The sequence below is a fragment of the Chelmon rostratus genome, chromosome 12 (assembly GCF_017976325.1).
Source record: "Chelmon rostratus isolate fCheRos1 chromosome 12, fCheRos1.pri, whole genome shotgun sequence".
NCBI classification, from domain to species: domain Eukaryota; kingdom Metazoa; phylum Chordata; class Actinopteri; order Chaetodontiformes; family Chaetodontidae; genus Chelmon; species Chelmon rostratus.
The window spans coordinates 26,529,178-26,548,534 of record NC_055669.1 but is presented as its reverse complement, the minus strand read 5'-3'; the positions used below and the strand labels follow the sequence as shown (position 1 = coordinate 26,548,534).

The window sequence follows — 19,357 nt, the reverse complement described above, 5'->3', positions numbered from 1 at the left end:
ACTGAAGAATATTTCTGAAATACCATCAGGTGGTGCTGAGGTGACGGAAGAGACTCCAAAACGTATACTGATTGTGAACTGATGATGTCACTCCTACTGGTTTTCTTATCTGTGTTTATCATGTGCTGCGTATGTTTTTAGCCTCGGCCACTACAGTTCCCATCATGCTTTGAGTGAAGTAAACGCAACCAGCTGGAAACAGCATCTCGGAGATGAATCAAAGATCCTCAGCCGGACGCTGCAGTTACACGATCTCGCCTCGAACTGCACATTTTACAGGCCGAGGGATGCATCGGTTTCGTAAAGCAGCGTTTGCTGCAGCTCTGACTCGTTCTGCCGTCCTGAGAACACATGGTGTGACCTCGTGATGCTGTTTCTCAAACTTCAGTTCAGCTACAGGAAGAGCTTACCCTTCGTCATCATTGACGTCATGAGTTTTATGTCTTCCGATGCTGACGTCGTTCCTGTCATGAATCAGAAGTGTAACTTCTCGCAGAGCTTGTGTCGAGGCTTCACAGGCAGCGCTCAGGTCGTCCTCTGAGTATTTTTAGTTCCAGTCAGACTTCAGAGGATTTTTCTTCATACAGTAAATACAGACAGAGAGCATGCTGGGAGTTGGCGCAGCCTGGAAGTCAGAGCAAAGTAATGACAGGATCATAAATACATCCAGCAGTCAGTCCTCTGCTCGCTGCCTGAGACACTCGCTGATCATAACGCTCACTAATCCACGGAGACCGATAATCACGATCAATAGCTGCGATCACCTGTTTGGCAAAGTGATGGAGGCTGTAGCTGAATGGTGCAGGCAGCAGGAGATATTTTGGACGTGTTTGAAGTGTTGCTCCCTCTGCAGTGTTAAACTTTCTGGCAGGATGGATCTTTATTCTGATGCATTAATGGGAGCCAATGAGCCTGAAGGGAGTTTGTGGGGGAGGACAGGAGGGTGAGGAGGGGGAGACGGAGATGTTGAGGATATAAATATCTCAGCAAATGAGGCCGCTCGCTTCCTCCGCTCTGCACAGGGTTCTTATTGTTACAGAGGATCTGATAGGTGAAGAGACGCTGAAGGTTTGATCAGAGTCGGATCAATATCAGCTGAGTCAGGTGGCCATCCAGTCAGGTGGCCATTCAGTCAGGTGGCCATCCGGTCAGGTGACCATCCAGTCAGGTGACCATCCAGTCAGGTGACCATCCGGTCAGGTGGCCATCCAGTCAGGTGACCATCCGGTCAGGTGACCATCCAGTCAGGTGGCCATCCGGTCAGGTGACCCCCCAGCGCCAGCTGCCCACACTGCGCGTTGGTTCGTGTTCCTCCATCAGCTAAGGTGATCAGTTGATCTAGGGATGCCTCATCCTGAACTGTCTGCTGTGAAACATGTCAGTGTCTGACCTGAAGGAGGCGCTCTGGTTCAAACTGCTGCAGCACCACCTGCAGGGCTCAGCGTGGGTTCAAGTGCCCTGAATGCAGCTGAACGTTTCCTCCTCTCACAAACTGCTGATGAGAGACGAATGTCTCTGGGCACATGTGCTCTGATTGGTCAGCGGGTGACCCATGTGTGTCAGTGAATGTTACAGAAAATAAAAAATAAAACACGTAATCTGCAGATTATGTTTCTGATGAATGAGTTCACTGTTTGGAGCCCAGGTGACGTCATCAGCAGCTCAAATATTCAGTGTGCTATAAAATTAGACAAGACGAGGAAAAGAAGCTGGTTGTTGACGACCTGGAACCATCAATGTTTTTTCATTTTGCTTCTTGATTTAAAAGAAAAATAATTTTCTGTCAGCTGACTAATTAATGAATCGACTCTGACTAATTAATGAATCGACTCTGACTAATTAATGAATCGACTCTGACTAATTAATGAATCGACTGTGACTGCAGCTCACGATGTTGAACTGAGCAGATGTGGATTGAAGTGTCCCAGCTGTGAAGTGGTAAAACCTTCCTCCGACTGCTGATGTTACACTCTGCAGCTCTCCTCTTCCTCATCCCCTCCTTTCACTCCACCTGTACCAGACAACCTTCTGAAGTGTCTGTGAATGATGTGTCCACACTGACCCTCCTCCCTGTTGACTCTGTTCGTCTCCTGGAGGACAGATTCTGATCTTGTCCTCTTTTTTTTATATTTCAGGGGTTTTTCAGTAAACGCCTCAAAGGCTCCATCAAGAGGACGAAGAGTCAGACCAAACTGGACAGAAACACCAGCTTCAGACTGCCCTCGCTCCGGCCTGCTGATGCTGACAGGTAACCGCTTCCTCCTGATAAAACTCTTCAAACGATCGTGGACGCCTGACGGAGGAGCCGAGCGGCTGATGGCTGCCGGCTGTGTGAAAAGAGATGATTTGATGCACATCAGGTCTGTGGAGACAGTTTGGATTTGTTCTTGACGTCTGATCGGAGTGTTCGTCAGTCTGGTGTTTACGGTCAGGAGCTAAAATCAAAGAGTGTGAGAGTGATCTCACCTGCCATCAGTCAGTGAAATGTCCTGTAAACGCTGAGTGAAGTGGACGTAGTTGTTGAGGTTTGATCTGCTTCCTCTGTGCTGCAGAGCTCCATCACTCCGTCCCTCACACACCGTCCTGCTGCCTCAAACACTCACTGGAACACCAGATGAGGATTAATCCGCAGCTGAAAATAGTCCCCGACAGATGCACCATTTCCACCTGTTAATGAGACTTTTTAAACGTGAAACCAAGTATTTGTGAGGTGTTTGTAAAGATGTCTGACTTCAGTAGGAACCGACGGACAGCCACAGACAGGAAGTCAGACCTCTCTGAGAGGCGGACTGACACGCAGCTGGTTTGGCTCTGCATGTGGGATTTGTTGACTGTAACACACAAACAGAATAATCCACATGACAAAGTCCTGATCTGCGACTGAGCTCCACCCACAGACAGAAATCACTCGTGTGTGAAATAATCCAAACCGTCCATGTGGGACCTCCTGAGATCTGTCAGGATCTGTTCTGAGGGCTGCTCCAGGTTCAGTGGGTCCACGTGTGAGGCCTTCATGGGGGTGTTTTCTGTGCGGTGACAGAAGCTGCAGAGTTTGGTCATGTTCATCATGTTGTTCATGTTGTTGTTCAGTGACACTGAGCAGCAGCTCTGATACTAAACTCAATTTCCTGTTCTGGTTCTGCTCATCCTGTCTCTGGTCCCTCTGTTAATCAAGCTCCCTGTCTGTCTGTCTGTCTGTCTGTCTGTCTGTGTCTCTCTCTCTGTCTGTCTGTCTCTCTCTCTATCTGTCTGTATCTCTCTCTCTCTCTGTCTGTCTCTCTGTCTGTCTGTCTGTCTCTCTCTCTGTCTCTGTCTCTCTCTCTGTCTGTCTGTCTCTCTCTCTGTCTGTCTCTCTCTCTCTCTGTCTCTGTCTGTCTCTCTGTCTCAGTTTGTCTCTCTGTCTCTCTGTCTCTGTCTGTCTGTCTGTCTGTCTGTCTGTCTGTCTCTCTCTCTCTCTGGCTGTCTCTCTGTCTGTCTGTCTCTTTGTCTCTCATTCTGTCTCTCAGTCTGTCTCTCAGTCTCTCTTTTTTTTCTGTCTGTCTGTCTGTCTGTCTGTCTCTCTCTGTCTGTCTGTCTCTCAGTCTCAGTTTGTCTGTCTGTCTGTCTGTCTGTCTCTTTGTCTCTGTCTCTGTCTGTCTGTCTGTCTGTCTGTCTGTCTGTCTGTCTCTGTCTCTCTCTCTCTCTGTCTGTCTGTCTCTTTGTCTCTCAGTCTCTCTCTCTCTCTGTCTGTCTCTCTGTCTGTCTGTCTCTTTGTCTCTCAGTCTGTCTCTCTGTCTGTCTCTCTGTCTGTCTGTCTCTTTGTCTCTCAGTCTCTCTCTCTCTCTGTCTGTCTCTCTGTCTGTCTGTCTCTTTGTCTCTCAGTCTGTCTCTCAGTCTCTCTGTCTGTCTGTCTCTCTGTCTGTCTGTCTCTTTGTCTCTCAGTCTCTCTCTCTCTCTGTCTGTCTCTCTGTCTGTCTGTCTCTTTGTCTCTCAGTCTGTCTCTCAGTCTGTCTCTCTGTCAGATATCAGTGAAGAAGTTAAACTGAAGTGTGGAGGATTTATTTATTTCTCTGCTCCTCTTGCTCCTCTGTTTTTAGGAGCTTGTGGGATTCTCCTCTTCCTCCTCTTCCTCCTCTTCCTCCTCTTCCTCCTCTTCCTCCTCTTCCTCCCTCCATTAACCCACCCAGCCTTCCCAGCACTGACTGGAGGTGGTTTTACTGGAAGGCTGGCTCTCCTGTCTCCCTGCAGTCGTCTCTGCTGCTCTTCAGTTTTCACTCTTCTGTTCTGGGATTGTTAATGAAAAGTGTCAGACCGGCTCTTTGAGTGTTCCCACACCACCTGGAACACCTGAGTGAACTAAATGAATCCAGCAGTCCTTCCTGGACCAGTTTCAGTCTCAGGCGCCCTGATCAGTGATGGATCCCTGATTGATGCCTCAGCTGCTCTCCTCTAGTTGATGTGACTGAAATTAAAATCCAGCCTTGAAGTCTTCATGTTTTCTGATGCTTTTAACCACGGCCAGCAAACCAAACTGCCAACATGTCACAGTGTCATGAATATTATGGTATGTTAGCAGTTATGATGGTGAAGTGACGGCCTGCTGCGTCGCCTCTGGTCACATGTGTCGAGTATGATGGTGCAGTAAGAGTGAGTGTGCAGCTTTATAGTCGACAGAATGTCAGCCAGCTGGACAGCAGGATAATGCTTTACACACACACACACACACACACACACACACACACACACACAGCCTCTCTAGTTCAGTCAGCTCTGAGCTCTGACTCCTGATGGACGGTTCGTCTTCTCTCCTCCGGAGAGCTCGAAGAGCTCAGCTGTCCAAAACTCTGAGGTTCAGGTAGGACTGTGTGTGTGTGTGTGTGTGTGTGTGTGTGTGTGTGTGTGTCTGTGTGTGTGTGTGTGTGTGTGTGTCTGTCTGTCTGTCTGTCTGTCTGTCGGTGGAGACGGTGCAGTTTGCTTCCCGTCAGCTCTCTGGCAGATCTGTTGTGTTTGGGGTGAGATGCTGCTGCTCTGATGGATAAACTAGTTGTGAGTTGGGGTTAGCTGGTGCTCGAACAGCCCCCACTCGTCTGATGTTGAACCTGCTGCGGGGATTTGATCACATTCAGACAGCTGAGCATCAGGTCCAGCACTGGTGTGGGTGATGTGGTCTGGCTGCTGTTGGATGGGGTTCAGGTCAGACCGGTCAGGGTCTTGTAAAGAAAACTGGGAGAACTGTTTCTTTATGGAGCTGCTTTGTGCACGTGGGCATCGTCATGTCGAAACAGGAAAGAGATTCTGGGTTGCCAGAATGACTTATGGGTAATGGAGTTTTATTAATGGATAGGCTTCGGTGGCTCTCTAGCATAACGTGTGTGTGTGTGTGTGTGTGTGTGTGTTTGTGCACGCACGTGCGTGCGTGTGTGTAAGAGAGTGTGTGTGTGTGTGCGTGTGTGAGAGGGAGAGTGTGTGATAGGAAGTGTATGTGTGTGTGTGTGTGTGTGATTAAATACTCTTAACTTAAATAAAAATTTGTGTGATTTTTCCACAGAATGTTCCGTCACCTCTTGACAAATCACGTCTCCTCCTTGTTGTACAGATATCACTCATTTCCACTTCACACATGTAAGTTTCATGTTGAACCACGATTGGCTCCAAACTAGGTGTGATGTCATACATCCTGCAGTCACGTCCAGGTGTTAAACTGAGATTTAACGTAAAAGACATCATAGAGTATTGTTGCATGTTGCAGCGAGACAGATCAGGAAAAGCAGACCCAGCACACTAAACAGGGCCGTCCACATACTATTGGCCATATATTGTATAACAAGAGGAGGATGATTGATCCTTCGGATGGATTCCACTCATATTTGCTCAGTTTGAATCCACTCAGACCTGCTGTCTGCTTGTGTTGGTGGACATGAAGTCAGAATTACATGAAGTTTTGATGATAATTAAATAACAAACACCTGCAGCAGCAACATGAAGATATGAGATATGAACAAAATGTTCATGTAGATGTTTCTTCCAGAAGAACAAACCTGATTCCAGACAGTCTGAATCAACCAGAATCAATTTCCAATCAATCAGCCTGTTTACCTGTGGAATGATCCAAACAGGTGTGTTTGGAGCGTTCCACATCTTTCCCAGTCTTCTGTTGCTCCTGTCACGACGTGTTTGAAACGTGTTGCTGCATCAGATTCACAATCAGCAGATATTTACAGAAACCAATGAAGATGATGAGGAAGAACATTAAATATGTTGACTTTGTGCTGATTTCAGGTCAGTTTCTGTCAGAGAGGATCAGCTTCTGTTTTATTGATGTTTTTAAACGACGTCACAGCTGTTCTGGAATCAGTTTGGTTTCATTTCTCAGAGAAAATATTTTGAATGATTCCATTTTAACAAGAATCCAGAATATTAAAACATCAGCTGTGTGTGTGTGTGTGTGTGTGTGTGTGTGTGTGTGTGTGGTGTGTGTGTGTGTGTGCGTGTACGTGTGTGTGGTCAGAGCGCGCTAAGTGCTTCCTCCTCTGGCTGCTCGGTGGGTCAGGTTTCCATACTAATGCAGGAGACCAGCCCTTCCTGAAACTCTGCATCTGTTGATGAGCGTTTTCTGTTGTTCATACTTAGTTCGTCCTGACAGACGAGTATTTGCATGAACACACACATTTACTGTGTTTAGTGGATGAGGAGGTGCAGCTCCATGTCACATGATCAATAGAAAAAACCTTCCATACTTGTTTTGTATTGTTCTTTGGTTCTTGCTGTGATGCTGATCTCAGCTATGAATTCTGGGAGTAAAGTGTTTTAAGGACAAAAGCCCTGTTTTGTTTTGACCGTTTAGATGGCAGTTATATGCACACTTGGACTCATAGATCATCATCGTCAGCAATATCAACAGACCTGTCAATCAATCCAGGAGTGAGCAACGTCCAATCATGTGGTTTGAATTGTCGTGGTGGGCGGGGCAACATTTGGATCATCAAGTCTTGAGATGTTTTCAATCCTGTACTGACTTTACTACCTCAAGGAGTAAAAGTACAGCAGTATTGTCTACTTTCAGCTACATCATAAACAGTTTTCTAGTTTAGGCCAGCGGGGCCCGACCTCGGGGGTCGAGCCCCTACAAAGAGTCACCAGATCAGTCTGAGGGGTTGTAAAAACCCTAATCTGCAAAGTAATGGAAGCTGTCAGACAAACGTGGTGAAGTGGAAGTAGAAAGTGTCATGAAAGGTAAATAGATACAAATATCTCAAAAAAGTACAGTACTAGAGTAAATGTACTTAGTTACTTTCCTCCAGCAGATCTGATTGGTTGATGTATTTACAGTCGTCAGTGGAAGAAGCCTGATGTTGTCACAGCATCAGTGTTGATCTCAACCCACTAATCCAGGTTTACGTAACTCATCTGACACAGCAGGAGGATTACACGCACGCACGCACACACACGCACACACACACACACACACACACACACACACACACATTCGTCTCACTATCCCTGTGGGGACACATTCCCTCCATCTTCACCTTAAAATTGAATGATTTACGCTGACCTGTTGTTTTGTCCCCAAAAGGAAAGCGGGTCCCCACAATGTGACTGTAAACATGTTTATGTCCCCACAACATGAGTAAAACACACACACAAACAGAGAAGAAGGTTTCAGTATATAGAAATAGTAATAATAGTGAAAATAAAACTCTTTGTTAGGAGTAAATGTCCTGATTTCAAGACAAAAGTGTTGTGAACAGCGTGTGTTTATTCCACAGCAGATGATGTTGAAGTTGAAAAGCTTCAAAGTTGAAATATATTCAGAGAAATAACTGAAGAGTTTGATAACGATGGGAAATCTGTGTTGTCCTTATTTTGAAAAGTTTCTTCTTCTGCTGCTGAAAAAGCTGCAGTTGGTCATTAATTCTCTGTCCGTTGACCTCCTCTCATTAACCTCCGACAGCTCCGTCTGTCCCCCCCGAGACTGGTCTGTAGTTAAACGCCTGCCTTGCTCCTCGCTGCGTCACGCTCTGCTGCCTAGCGCCCGCTCTCCCCGAGGAGGTTGTTGCTATGGAAACGCTCCCAGAGGCCTGATGCGATTGGCCGTCCCAGGACCTTGTTTACCGCCTGCCGGAGCACGGAGGAGCTTCATAAAGGCGACGCTCTGCTCGGAGGCGTCGGCGTGCACCGAGCTGCCGCTGTCGGCTGCAGGTCGAGGTGGGAGGACGGTGGGAGCAGGGGGGAGTCCGGGAGGCGGGATGCTCTGGGGAACTCCCCTCACCTGGCTCTGTGGTTGTTTTTCGTAGGTATTACTGCTCTCCTGCTTCGCTGCGGTGACGAGCTCCAGCGCTCAGAGGAAGTTTGATGAGTCTTGTGGCGTTGTCATGGTATCTGAACACACTTGTTGTGCTCAGTAGCGCCCCCTGGTGACGTGGTTTTATTAAGAACTTTGACTTTCGAAGGAAAAAAAAAACAACTAAACCTGCTTTCCATTCATTTACATTTACCTTTTCCTCTTGTCTTCCAGATCTCGCGGGCTCCCCAAGCTGAAGGAGTCAACCTCCCATGAGTCTTTGCTGAGCCCGGGCAGTGCGGTGGAGGCTCTGGACCTGAGCATGGAGGAGGACGTGTTCATCAAACCTCTGCACAGCAGCATCCTGGGACAGGAGTTCTGCTTCGAGGTGAGTCTACAGACACCTGGACTGAGTTCATCCAAATGACATTTAAAGCCACTGGAGGAGAAAGAAAATGTCTTCAGCTTAGAGCAAAGTGTTGATCACATGATTAATCGTGTGTGTGTGTGAGTGTGTTTGTTTGTGTGGAATAGCCAATCAGACACAAGGACTTATTCTGCTCTATTTGTCCATATAATGTAAAAAACCAGGAGAGTGGACACAAATAGACACTGAGAGAAACTTCTGTTGTTGATCAACTGAAAACACAAAATAAGGAGAATTTAATACTTTAGTACAAAAGTTCACTTTCAGCAGTTTGTTAAATATGGAGCTGAACCGCACTTCTCACATCAGCCGCCTCCCTGCCTCCCTGTCGCTAGTTATTTTAATTTAGCAGCAGGTCAGATGTCATGATGTCTCTCTCTCTCTCTCTCTCTCTCTCTCTCCCTCTCCCTCTCTCTCTCTCTCTCTCTCTCTCTCACCTGCCAGGTGACATACTCAGGTGGCAGCAAGTGTTTCAGCTGCACTTCAGCCTCAGAGAGAGACAAGTGGATGGAAAACCTGAGGAGGACGATTCAGCCCAACAAGGTGAGACAGGCAAACTGTTGGGGCCTCTGCAGTATTAGTGAATCCTTCCAGTATCTGTTGTCTGCAGCTGCTTTATACTCATTTAACTCTGCAGTGACATCATCACACATGACAGTGACATCATCACACATGACTTTACTAACGACACTTGTGGCTGTAGGTTTGTGATGCTGCGTCAGGTCAAGCATCAGTTCTAAATGTGGTATTCTGTGGTGTTCCACTTCCATTATTATGAATCGGATGTTAAAAGTTCAGATAAATAGCATCTGGGTATTTTTTTGGGGGAAGAACTAGCCTGTGCTCGAGGTCTTTGTTCTTAAAAAGTGGTTTAAATGTTTTAACTGAGGGCGTTGGTGTTTCCAGGACAACTGTCGGCGTGCAGAGAACCTGCTGCGACTGTGGATCATTGAAGCCAAAGACCTGCCGCCTAAGAAGAAATACTTCTGCGAGCTGTGTCTGGATGACGTCCTGTACGCCCGGACCACCAGCAAGACTCGCCACGACAGCCTGTTCTGGGGCGAGTACTTCGACTTCTCCAGCCTGCCCGCCATGCACAGCATCACCGTGCACATCTACCGCGACGTGGACAAGAAGAAGAAGAAGGACAAGAACAACTACGTGGGCCTGGTCAACATCCCGGTGTCGGGCGTGACGGGCAGGCAGTTTGTGGAGAAGTGGTACCCGGTCAGCACGCCCACCACCAGCAAGGCCAAAGGAGGAGGTCCGTCGATCCGCATCAAGTCCCGCTTCCAGACCATCTCCATCCTGCCCATGGAGCAGTACAAGGAGTTCGCAGAGTTCGTCACCAACAACTACACCATGCTGTGCTCGGTGCTGGAGCCCGTCATCAGCGTCAAGAACAAGGAGGAGATGGCCTGCGCTCTCGTCCACATCCTGCAGAGCACCGGGAGGGCAAAGGTCAGATCTCAGCAGCCAATCACAGACCTGCCGTCAGAGAACAGTTCCACATTTTTGGAAATATACTTAATCGCTTTTATTATTAGAGTTAGACTCTCAGCTCGATGTCACTCTCGTGTCTGCTACAGCCAGCAGAGCGTTAGCTTAGCTTAGCTTAGCATAAAGACTGGAAACAGGGGGCTAGCTGCTCTCCAAAGGCAAAGAAAAATCTACTTCACATTTACTGTGCAGACATGAGAGTAGTATTAATCTTCCTAACCAACCCTTGGCAAGAAGACGAGGAAGAAGAAGACGAAGAAGCTAATAACCATTTCCAAAAATGTTGAACTCTTAAAGGCATTTTGATACATTTGTTTATTACATTATGTTTGATACATATTTTTTCCCAGCTATGATTAATCTCAATCACTGACTCCTCACTCCCGAGTCACTGACACCTGATCACAGTCAGTCAGCTGCTGCAACTAATGAAGATGATCAACTTAAACAAGCACTTTTTAAAGGAGGGTGAGGTAATAAAGGTCCAATTAGCTCAACAAAGATGGAAACATGCAGTCTGCAGCGCTGATGAACTTTAAATTGAATTGATTATTTGTCAAAATGTTTAATCAAACTAAAACTGATCTTCAGATCTCATTTAGTTCAACAGTTCAAGTGTTCATTTTTAACTATGACATAGAACTACGGACAGGTACAGGTGTGTTAGTGCTGCTGTTCCACCAGTTTCTTCATCACTATTTCTATCGTATGAGTCCTGAGCAGCCTCTGCGACACTTTCTGAAATATGTGTTAACAAAATCTATCCATGCGTCCCTCCGTCTGTCCCCCCGTCTGTCCCTCCACCCATTAGCCAATCACTGTGGACACAGTGAGGAAACATCCATAGCAACAGGGTCGACCCCGCCTCTTCTCATCAGTCCAAAGTGTCTCTCAGCAGCTTTGTGAAAATGTCTTCAGATATATGATAAATACTCCGTGAATCAGCTCCAATGTGAGACTGATCACAGAGCTGCCCACACACTCATCATGTCCCCTTCCTCTTCCTCCTCTTCCTCCTCAGGACTTCCTCACAGACCTGGTGATGTCAGAGGTGGACCGCTGTGCCGACCACGACGTCCTGATATTCAGGGAGAACACGCTGGCTACCAAAGCTATCGAGGAATACCTGAAGCTGGTGGGACAGAAATACCTGCACGACGCACTTGGTGAGTCTCAGCCCATACACACCTGTACACACACCTGTACACACACCTGTACACACACCTGCATACACACCTGTACACACACCTGTACACACACCTGCATACACACCTGTACACACACCTGTACACACACCTGTACACACCTGCACACACACCTTTACACACCTGTACACACCTGCACACACACCTGTACACACCTGTACACACCTGCATACATACCTGTACACACACCTGTACACACACCTGTACACACACCTGTACACACCTGTACACACACCTGTACACACACCTGTACACACCTGTACACACCTGCACACACACCTGCATACATACCTGTACACACACCTGTACACACACCTGCATACACACCTACAAAACGTCTTTCAAAACACACAAACTAAAACCGACTTTTTTCAAGACTTTTCTTCAGATATTCCATGTGGAAAAAGCTGAATCTCAGGATTAAAAACACAGATCACTCAAATAGGATGAAGAGGACAGAAATCCAGTTCCTCATGTTCCTCATCCTACCTGTAATTGGAGCACAAAACAAGTTATTGATTTCACTCACTGAGTGTCAATCAATTATCAATTCTTGCTCCCACCGCGGTGTAATTGTCTTTCACTCAGATAAACTGTGACGTTGGACGTTTGTCTGCAGCATCACGTCCATCCTGAATTACATTAAAATGGCAGAAATTCTTTATGGACTTCTGAATGCTAAAATTAGAGCACTGCTCAGTTTGTATGTTCTAAAACATTTCAGAGTCATAAAAAATCCTAAAATAGTTCAGAAACTGTGCTGAATGTGACAGAAGCAGAACTGTTAGAGACCCATGAGACCTGCTGTCATCACCAACCGATAAACATCAGCAAACTATTATTAGCACAAAGACAGTCGGCCCGAGTTCAAAAACACAAATAATTTCACCCACGTTAAAATATTTATAGGTTCACGTCTGAAAATAGATGATGATAGATGAAGAACGACTTCCTGCGGTGTGTTAGGTAACGTGAGTCCTCTGCAGGGTTTTCAGGTAAGTTATTGTCGTACATATTCAGCTGCTGCAGTGATCGATGTCGTGTTGCTGCTGATCATCGGCTCCAGTCGCAGTCAGCTGAGGACTCGTTAAAACTTCATGACGTGTCTGTAAAAACTGTAAAATCCAGTTTCTCTGCTGGTTGAAAGCTGCACAGACCTGCTCCAATAATGATCATTGACAAACATGTTTCAGTGTTATTCATGTGAACACATGTTAGTGTGACACAGTAATCTGAACTCAAGGCCTACTTACTGGCCTTTCCAGGAGCTTTCAGCCACATGTTTCCTCTTTGATCTGCAGATGGAATTGACTCAGTTTTCACGCAGCTGAAGGGAGGAGGATTTATTTTCTGCTGTTTCCAACGTCAACATGAGGTTTTAGCTGATTTCACACAGTGATTGTACATGAATAGATGAACAGTGTGTCCACTCAGTGTGTCCCTGTTGTTAATAATCAGAAAGAAACGATGACTCAGCAGACCTTCTAGAAAGTCTCAGTCCTGATTGGTTTGGTTTGGCTGTATAATGTGTCAGAGCCAGTGACAGGTGATCATCTGTGTTCATGTGGATGTTACTCTGAGTCGTGCCGCCCACCTAAACATGGCTGCAGACCACCTGCAGCCCTTCATGGCAGCTGCATCCCGCAGGGCCTGCAGGGCCTGCAGGGCCCTCAGTGACTCCACACTGCAGAACACTCTGCATCATGGGAGGAAAAGCAGTCACAGGATCTGTGTTGGCTCCAGATCACTTCAGTCTGCTCAGACAGGAAGCGTTGTTGGAGCAGGTCTGATGTGATCGCTGCTCTGAAAGGTGATGGTGGATGACATCAGTTCACTGCAAGACCAACAGTGATTTCTTGATTCTTCTTTGGATTAATAATGATGATTTGTACAATACTGATGAAGACCAGGGTCATCTTCAGCACCTAACAGATATCAGTGTTTATCATCTGAAAACTTCAGCAGAAACATTATCTGGAATACAGAAATTAATATTAGTGATGAACATTAACGTTCAGTGTAAGATGAGGCCAGAGTTTTAGTTTAAAACATTCAAGAACTGAATAAACCTGTGATCGTGAAGAAGGAACACGTCTGTGTGCTGTGCTGCAGAGATATCTACTGAAGTTAGCATGCTAGCAGCTAGCAGCTAGCTGCAGCCCGTCCTGTCTTGTAGTACCACTTTGTGCCTGAAGGGGCGACTCTTCACAAATAAACTCACAAAATGTAAAGAAAGGAAATATTCTTCCACCTGTTTTCATTATTAAACAGAAAAATACAACTGTGCACCTTCTGAATTCAACTTTCTCCATTTTATTAAACCAAGATGAGTTTAATAATGCAAACTCGACAGAAACGGAATAAAACTCATCGACCCGGTGCTGGAGTCAGAGTCCCGGTCCTGGTCCCTGTCGCCACACTGGGCTCCTTCGGTTTGGGGACTGTGTTCGGTCCTGGTCCGGTCGTGTTCACTGGGAGGCTGCATCCCAGTGAACTCCGAGCTCCGAGCTCTCTGTCAGGGCAGAACCAGTCAGCTAACAGAACCGAGCTAACTAGCTAACGGCAGCGAGTAGCTACAGCCAAACGAAGCTACAGCTGAGAGCACAGCGAGCAGCAGGTAGCTGATTAACCTTTGACAGGTGACCAGTTCTTACACATCGTACCTTTAAATCTCCTTTTGTCTGTGTGTCACTTCACTGTAACAACAATTAGTCAGTCAGAACTTATCAGCAATCAATAATGAATCATTTCACTGATCATCAATCATTCTGGAAACACAAAATGACCAATCATTTAGGACGTTCATAAAGTCTCTGTGACTCGGCCGGTGTTTGTGTTGAGTCTGTCCGTCTGTCCGTCACCAGGCGAGTTCATCAAGGCTCTGTACGAGTCGGACGAGAACTGCGAGGTGGACCCCAGCCGATGCTCCGGAGGTGATCTGGCCGAACACCAGAGTAACCTGAAGATGTGCTGCGAGCTGGCGTTCTGCAAGATCATCAACTCCTACTGGTACAACTGCAGTCTGAGTACACGCTGAAGTACACGCTGAAGTACACACTGAAGTACACGCTGAAGTACACGCTGAAGTACACACTGAATGTGACTGTGATGGAGGAAGTATTCAGATCCTTTACTTCAGTAAAAGTATTAATACTCACTGTATAAATACTCTGGTACAAGTTAAAGTCCTGCATTGGAAATTCAGTAAAAGTCTGTCAGTATAATCAGTAAATGTACATGAAGTATGAAAGTCAAAGTACTGAGTGCAGTAAAACGTCCCTGTGACTGTTCTATCTGTTCTATCTGTTCTCCTGTTCTGTCTGATCTACTGTTCTATCTGTTCTATCTGTTCTATCTGTTCTCCTGTTCTATCTGTTCTATCTGTTCTATCTGTTCTCCTGTTCTCCTGTTCTATCTGTTCTCCTGTTCTATCTGTTCTATCTGTTCTATCTGTTCTATCTGATCTACTGTTCTGCTGTTCTATCTGTTCTATCTGTTCTCCTGTTCTGTCTGATCTACTGTTCTATCTGTTCTATCTGTTCTATCTGTTCTCCTGTTCTCCTGTTCTATCTGTTCTATCTGTTCTATCTGTTCTCCTGTTCTATCTGTTCTCCTGTTCTATCTGTTCTATCTGTTCTCCTGTTCTATTGTTCTATCTGTTCTCCTGTTCTGTCTGATCTACTGTTCTATCTGTTCTATCTGTTCTCCTGTTCTATCTGTTCTATCTGTTCTCCTGTTCTATCTGTTCTATCTGTTCTATTGTTCTATCTGTTCTCCTGTTCTATTGTTCTATCTGTTCTCCTGTTCTGTCTGATCTACTGTTCTATCTGTTCTCCTGTTCTATCTGTTCTCCTGTTCTATCTGTTCTATCTGTTCTCCTGTTCTCCTGTTCTATCTGTTCTCCTGTTCTCCTGTTCTATCTGTTCTCCTGTTCTATCTGTTCTCCTGTTCTATCTGTTCTATCTGATCTCATCAGATTACTGTGTCTCAGTCTTCGTGTCAAAGCAGGATTTACTGTTGAAGCTGGTTGAGGTGAAGCAAATGAAACATTTGAGAAGCTGAACCATCAAATGTTCTTCCAGCCGTTATCAGAAGAGTTGATTATTAATTGATTAATCGATTATTGTTTAAACTGTACTTCATATGTTTGTGTGTAAAAATCTTCATTACTAAAGTAACAAGTATACACATAAACATTTTACGATATATTTACATTTTCAGTGTAGTTTCATCAGAACTCACGTAACAAAGACAAATTCTATAAACATTAAATGACCATTACAGTAAAAAAAGAGGATCAAATAAATAGAAAATATCATAACAAGAGTATTTTTCATGTTAAACTAAACACTGTCGGCTTATATGTCAGTAAATGTTCAAATATGGGTTCATATTCGTATCATCGTCAGCCTCAGTCTGTGCACCATCAGCATGTTTGGAGAAAATGTGAATTCAGCCTCTCATTGGTTTGTCAGAAAACGATTCTTATTTAAAGTATGAGTTCATTAGTGTGCAATCACCTGAAACTAAGGATGTGGGTTGGTTCAGTCTCCACTAGATGGCACTAAAGCCAAAACACTGGACCTTTAATCTCATTTATTCATATTCTGCACCTCAGAGTGATGCTGCTAAACTCTGCCCCCTGCTGCCAGAAAGAGGCAACCACAGGACGGAGTCATCGTTTTAGATTCTCCGTCATCCTCCTGTGTTTAGCCGATGCTGCCATTCTGCTAACGAACCCGTTAACCGGAGCTGATTCTTCCCTGCGGCGTGTTGACTCGTGTCGCCGCTGAGTCAGTCACCATCAGTTAACACGTCGATTCGATTGGTTGACTCGGCAGTGAAGCGTCACGGTGATCAACTAATCAGATAACTGATAAATGAATAAGAATCGTGGAGAAACGACCACTGAGGATCTGTCCGACCGTGACGCGTTCAAAGACTCACGTGGCTTTTTCTGCTTTCTGGAAGCTGTTGACACAAAAAGCCTTAAAAATGTTATGGAAGGTTTTACCTTAAAGTTCCATCAACACACCCTTTAATCAAGAAGTAATTATGGTGTTTAATGGTATTTTAGGGGTGACTAAAGGATAAATTCAAGAATTGCAATATACATGTATTAAAGTATTTTTATGAATTATAACCAAAATCCCTTAAAACTGACTCATTTTGCTTTAAAGACATCCCATAATTTATACTTCAAGAGGAAAATTCAGGGAAGACCGAAATTCTGTTTCTCTGTTTTGTTTTTTCTATCTAGTTTTTTAAAGCCCTTAATTTGTGTAGTTAATTTTTTTATGATATATTATTAGTTTTAGATATTAATTAATCTTAAATTAGGGCTGAACTCCTGGAAAATGTGGTTCCTTTTAACACTAATACAAGGTGTGATGACTCATTTAAAAGACTCAAAATATTCCAGTCCATTAGTGTTTCCATTAACTGTGTGAAAGTAAACAGACTTAAATACATGAACGCTGAATAAAAATCCCTTAAAATCTCATTAATTAGCATCTGAACACAAACCAAAATCCCTTAAAAACACCTTAATTGTCAAAATCTCACATTCACGTGAATATTAAGGAGAAAAGTCCCGAAAGCCCTTAAACTCTACTGCAGCTTTAAGTAAAGGCTTTTCAAATTAAGATGTTTTGAGGGGGTTTAGACTTCTGATTGGCTGATTTCAGTGAAGGCGTTCGCTGTGCTGTCGGGGCTCAGTGAAGGAGGATGTCTCCGCGTGTCTGAGACACATTTTAAGCCAGAAACCAGAAGAAGTGGCTCCACATCTGGTTTCGAGGCCTGCAGTGAGGACGGGGACGCAGCAGAAATGTCGTTAATCTCTTTGAGCTGATTGAAAGACTCAGAGGTCATGAAGTGTGTCGTCTGAAGCCTGAGCCTTCCCTTCTGCTTCCTTCCTGTCTCCTCAGCGTGTTTCCTCGGGAGCTGAAGGAAGTGTTCGCGTCGTGGAAGCAGCAGTGCGTCGCCCGCGGCCACCAGCAGGACATCAGCAAGCGTCTGATCAGCGCCTCGCTGTTCCTGCGCTTCCTCTGCCCCGCCATCATGTCGCCGTCGCTCTTCAACCTGATGCAGGAATATCCGGACGACCGCACGTCGCGCACGCTCACGCTCATCGCTAAAGTCATCCAGAACCTCGCCAACTTCACCAAGTGAGTATCTGCAGGTGTTCGGTGGCCGCCCGCTCTCCTGAAGGGGCTCAGGTGTTTTCACGCACTTTACACGATAAACACAGCAGGAAGATGAACGCACTGAAAAAAGATGGCGTTGAAGCTTTGAAGCAGGCGCCTGAGGTGGGGCGTTCAGGTGTCACCTGGTCCAGTCGTGTTGTTAAGGCGGGAAAGGCTCGACAGAGTCGTGTCGTGTCTGTTTCTGGGTGGATGTGAGGGCGCCTGGGTTGAGGTCATGTGATTTAGTGTGGGCGGTTCCAGGATGTGTTTCTGGGGGTGTGTTTATGTGGACGTCAGGTAGAACAGTTAGCTCCTTGGTAGCAGCGGACGTGGATCCGATAAACACCTGAACCGAGTTTGGAGACGTCCCTGTCTCGTCCGCAGGTTTGGAAACAAAGAGGAGTACATGGCCTTTATGAACGACTTCCTGGAGCACGAGTGGGCGGGGATGATGCGTTTCCTGTCGGAGATCTCCAACCCGGAGACTCTGTCCAACACGCCGGGCTTCGAGGGTTACATCGACCTCGGCCGCGAGCTGTCCGTCCTGCACGCTCTGCTGTGGGAGGTCGTCTCTCAGCTCGACAAGGTACCGACATCAGAGTGTGTGTGTGTTTGTGTGTGTGTGTGTGTGTGTGTGTGTGTGTGTGTGTGTGTGTGTGTGTGATACAGATGTTTTTTTTGGTGTAATGACTCAATATTGGTCACAAAAGTAGGTTAATAAATTTCAGTCTCAGTCTGCTGTCACTGATGCTGGAACACCTGAGCTCACATCGTGATGCCTTCAGGTTCACATCAGATATTCTGATTTTAGTCAGCACATCACATCACTGCCACAGGTTCGGACACTTAAACACATCGTATAGATACACACACACACGGAAACATCAGCCCCATGAACAGGTGAACTGTTCAGTTATTGATCAGTGATCAGTGGTGGAGTGTGTGTGTGTGTGTGTGTGCGTGTGCGTGTGTGTGCGTGTGTGTGTGTGTGTGTGTGATGTAAATATCTGCTGATGTAACATGATTGAACATCAGGAGCAAAGGTCACCTCAGTTCATTTAACCACATTAACGCTGCGTGGCTTCACGGCATGGCCTGACCTCCCCCAGCCTGTCCTCTCACCCTCCACCTCCCCCCGGCTGCGCCGTGTCTCACCTGTCTCACCTGTCTCACCTGTCGGAGCTCAGGCTCAGCATGGCTCTGCTGTGTTTGACGTGGTTCTGCTCAGTAGAAGCATGTTGTTCTAGTCGGTTTGATTTTTGTTTCCATTAAGTTTCCCTCATGTTTTTCTCCTCCTCCTCCTCCTTCTGTTCACTTCCTGTCTGGCCGACTCTCTCTGTTGCCACCATGTTGGTTTCGCTCTCCCACCACCACCACCGCATCCTGGTGCTTCCATTCCAACCACCCACACACACATCCACCCACGCACACACACACACACACACACACACACACACACACACACACACACATCCACACACACACACACACACACACATCCACACACACACACACACGTGGCGACTCCAGGGTGAAAATTCCTTCCTGCAGGCCACCGTAGCGAAGCTGGGCCCGCTGCCGAGGATTCTGGGAGACATCTCTCGCTGTCTGGCCGCTCCAACCCCCGTCCAGCAGCAGCTGCGACGTTTCCAGGACCACAGCTCCGCCCACAACATCAGCGGCAGCCTGTCGTCAGGGTTACAGCGAATCTTTGAGGACCCCGCCGACAGGTAACCAATCAGCTCACAGATCAGAATCGTCAGAGGTTTGTCTGTGT

At 46.2% G+C, this 19,357-nt stretch overlaps 1 protein-coding gene across 4 annotated transcripts in view; it reads left to right on the top strand.

Moving 5' to 3' along the window:
- rasal2 (RAS protein activator like 2) overlaps positions 1 to 19,357 on the top strand; it is a 72,519-nt gene that overhangs the window by 46,818 nt on the left and 6,344 nt on the right. For 3 of the 4 annotated variants that reach the window (XM_041948493.1, XM_041948491.1, XM_041948494.1), the window contains 9 exons: positions 2,136 to 2,248; positions 8,498 to 8,651; positions 9,135 to 9,233; positions 9,597 to 10,151; positions 11,212 to 11,356; positions 14,260 to 14,404; positions 17,323 to 17,562; positions 17,965 to 18,166; positions 19,111 to 19,310. In XM_041948493.1, the coding sequence (XP_041804427.1) occupies positions 2,136 to 2,248; positions 8,498 to 8,651; positions 9,135 to 9,233; positions 9,597 to 10,151; positions 11,212 to 11,356; positions 14,260 to 14,404; positions 17,323 to 17,562; positions 17,965 to 18,166; positions 19,111 to 19,310 (1,853 nt within the window). The remainder of the gene's footprint in view (positions 1 to 2,135; positions 2,249 to 8,497; positions 8,652 to 9,134; positions 9,234 to 9,596; positions 10,152 to 11,211; positions 11,357 to 14,259; positions 14,405 to 17,322; positions 17,563 to 17,964; positions 18,167 to 19,110; positions 19,311 to 19,357) is intronic. The other variant, XM_041948492.1, reaches the window with a different exon arrangement.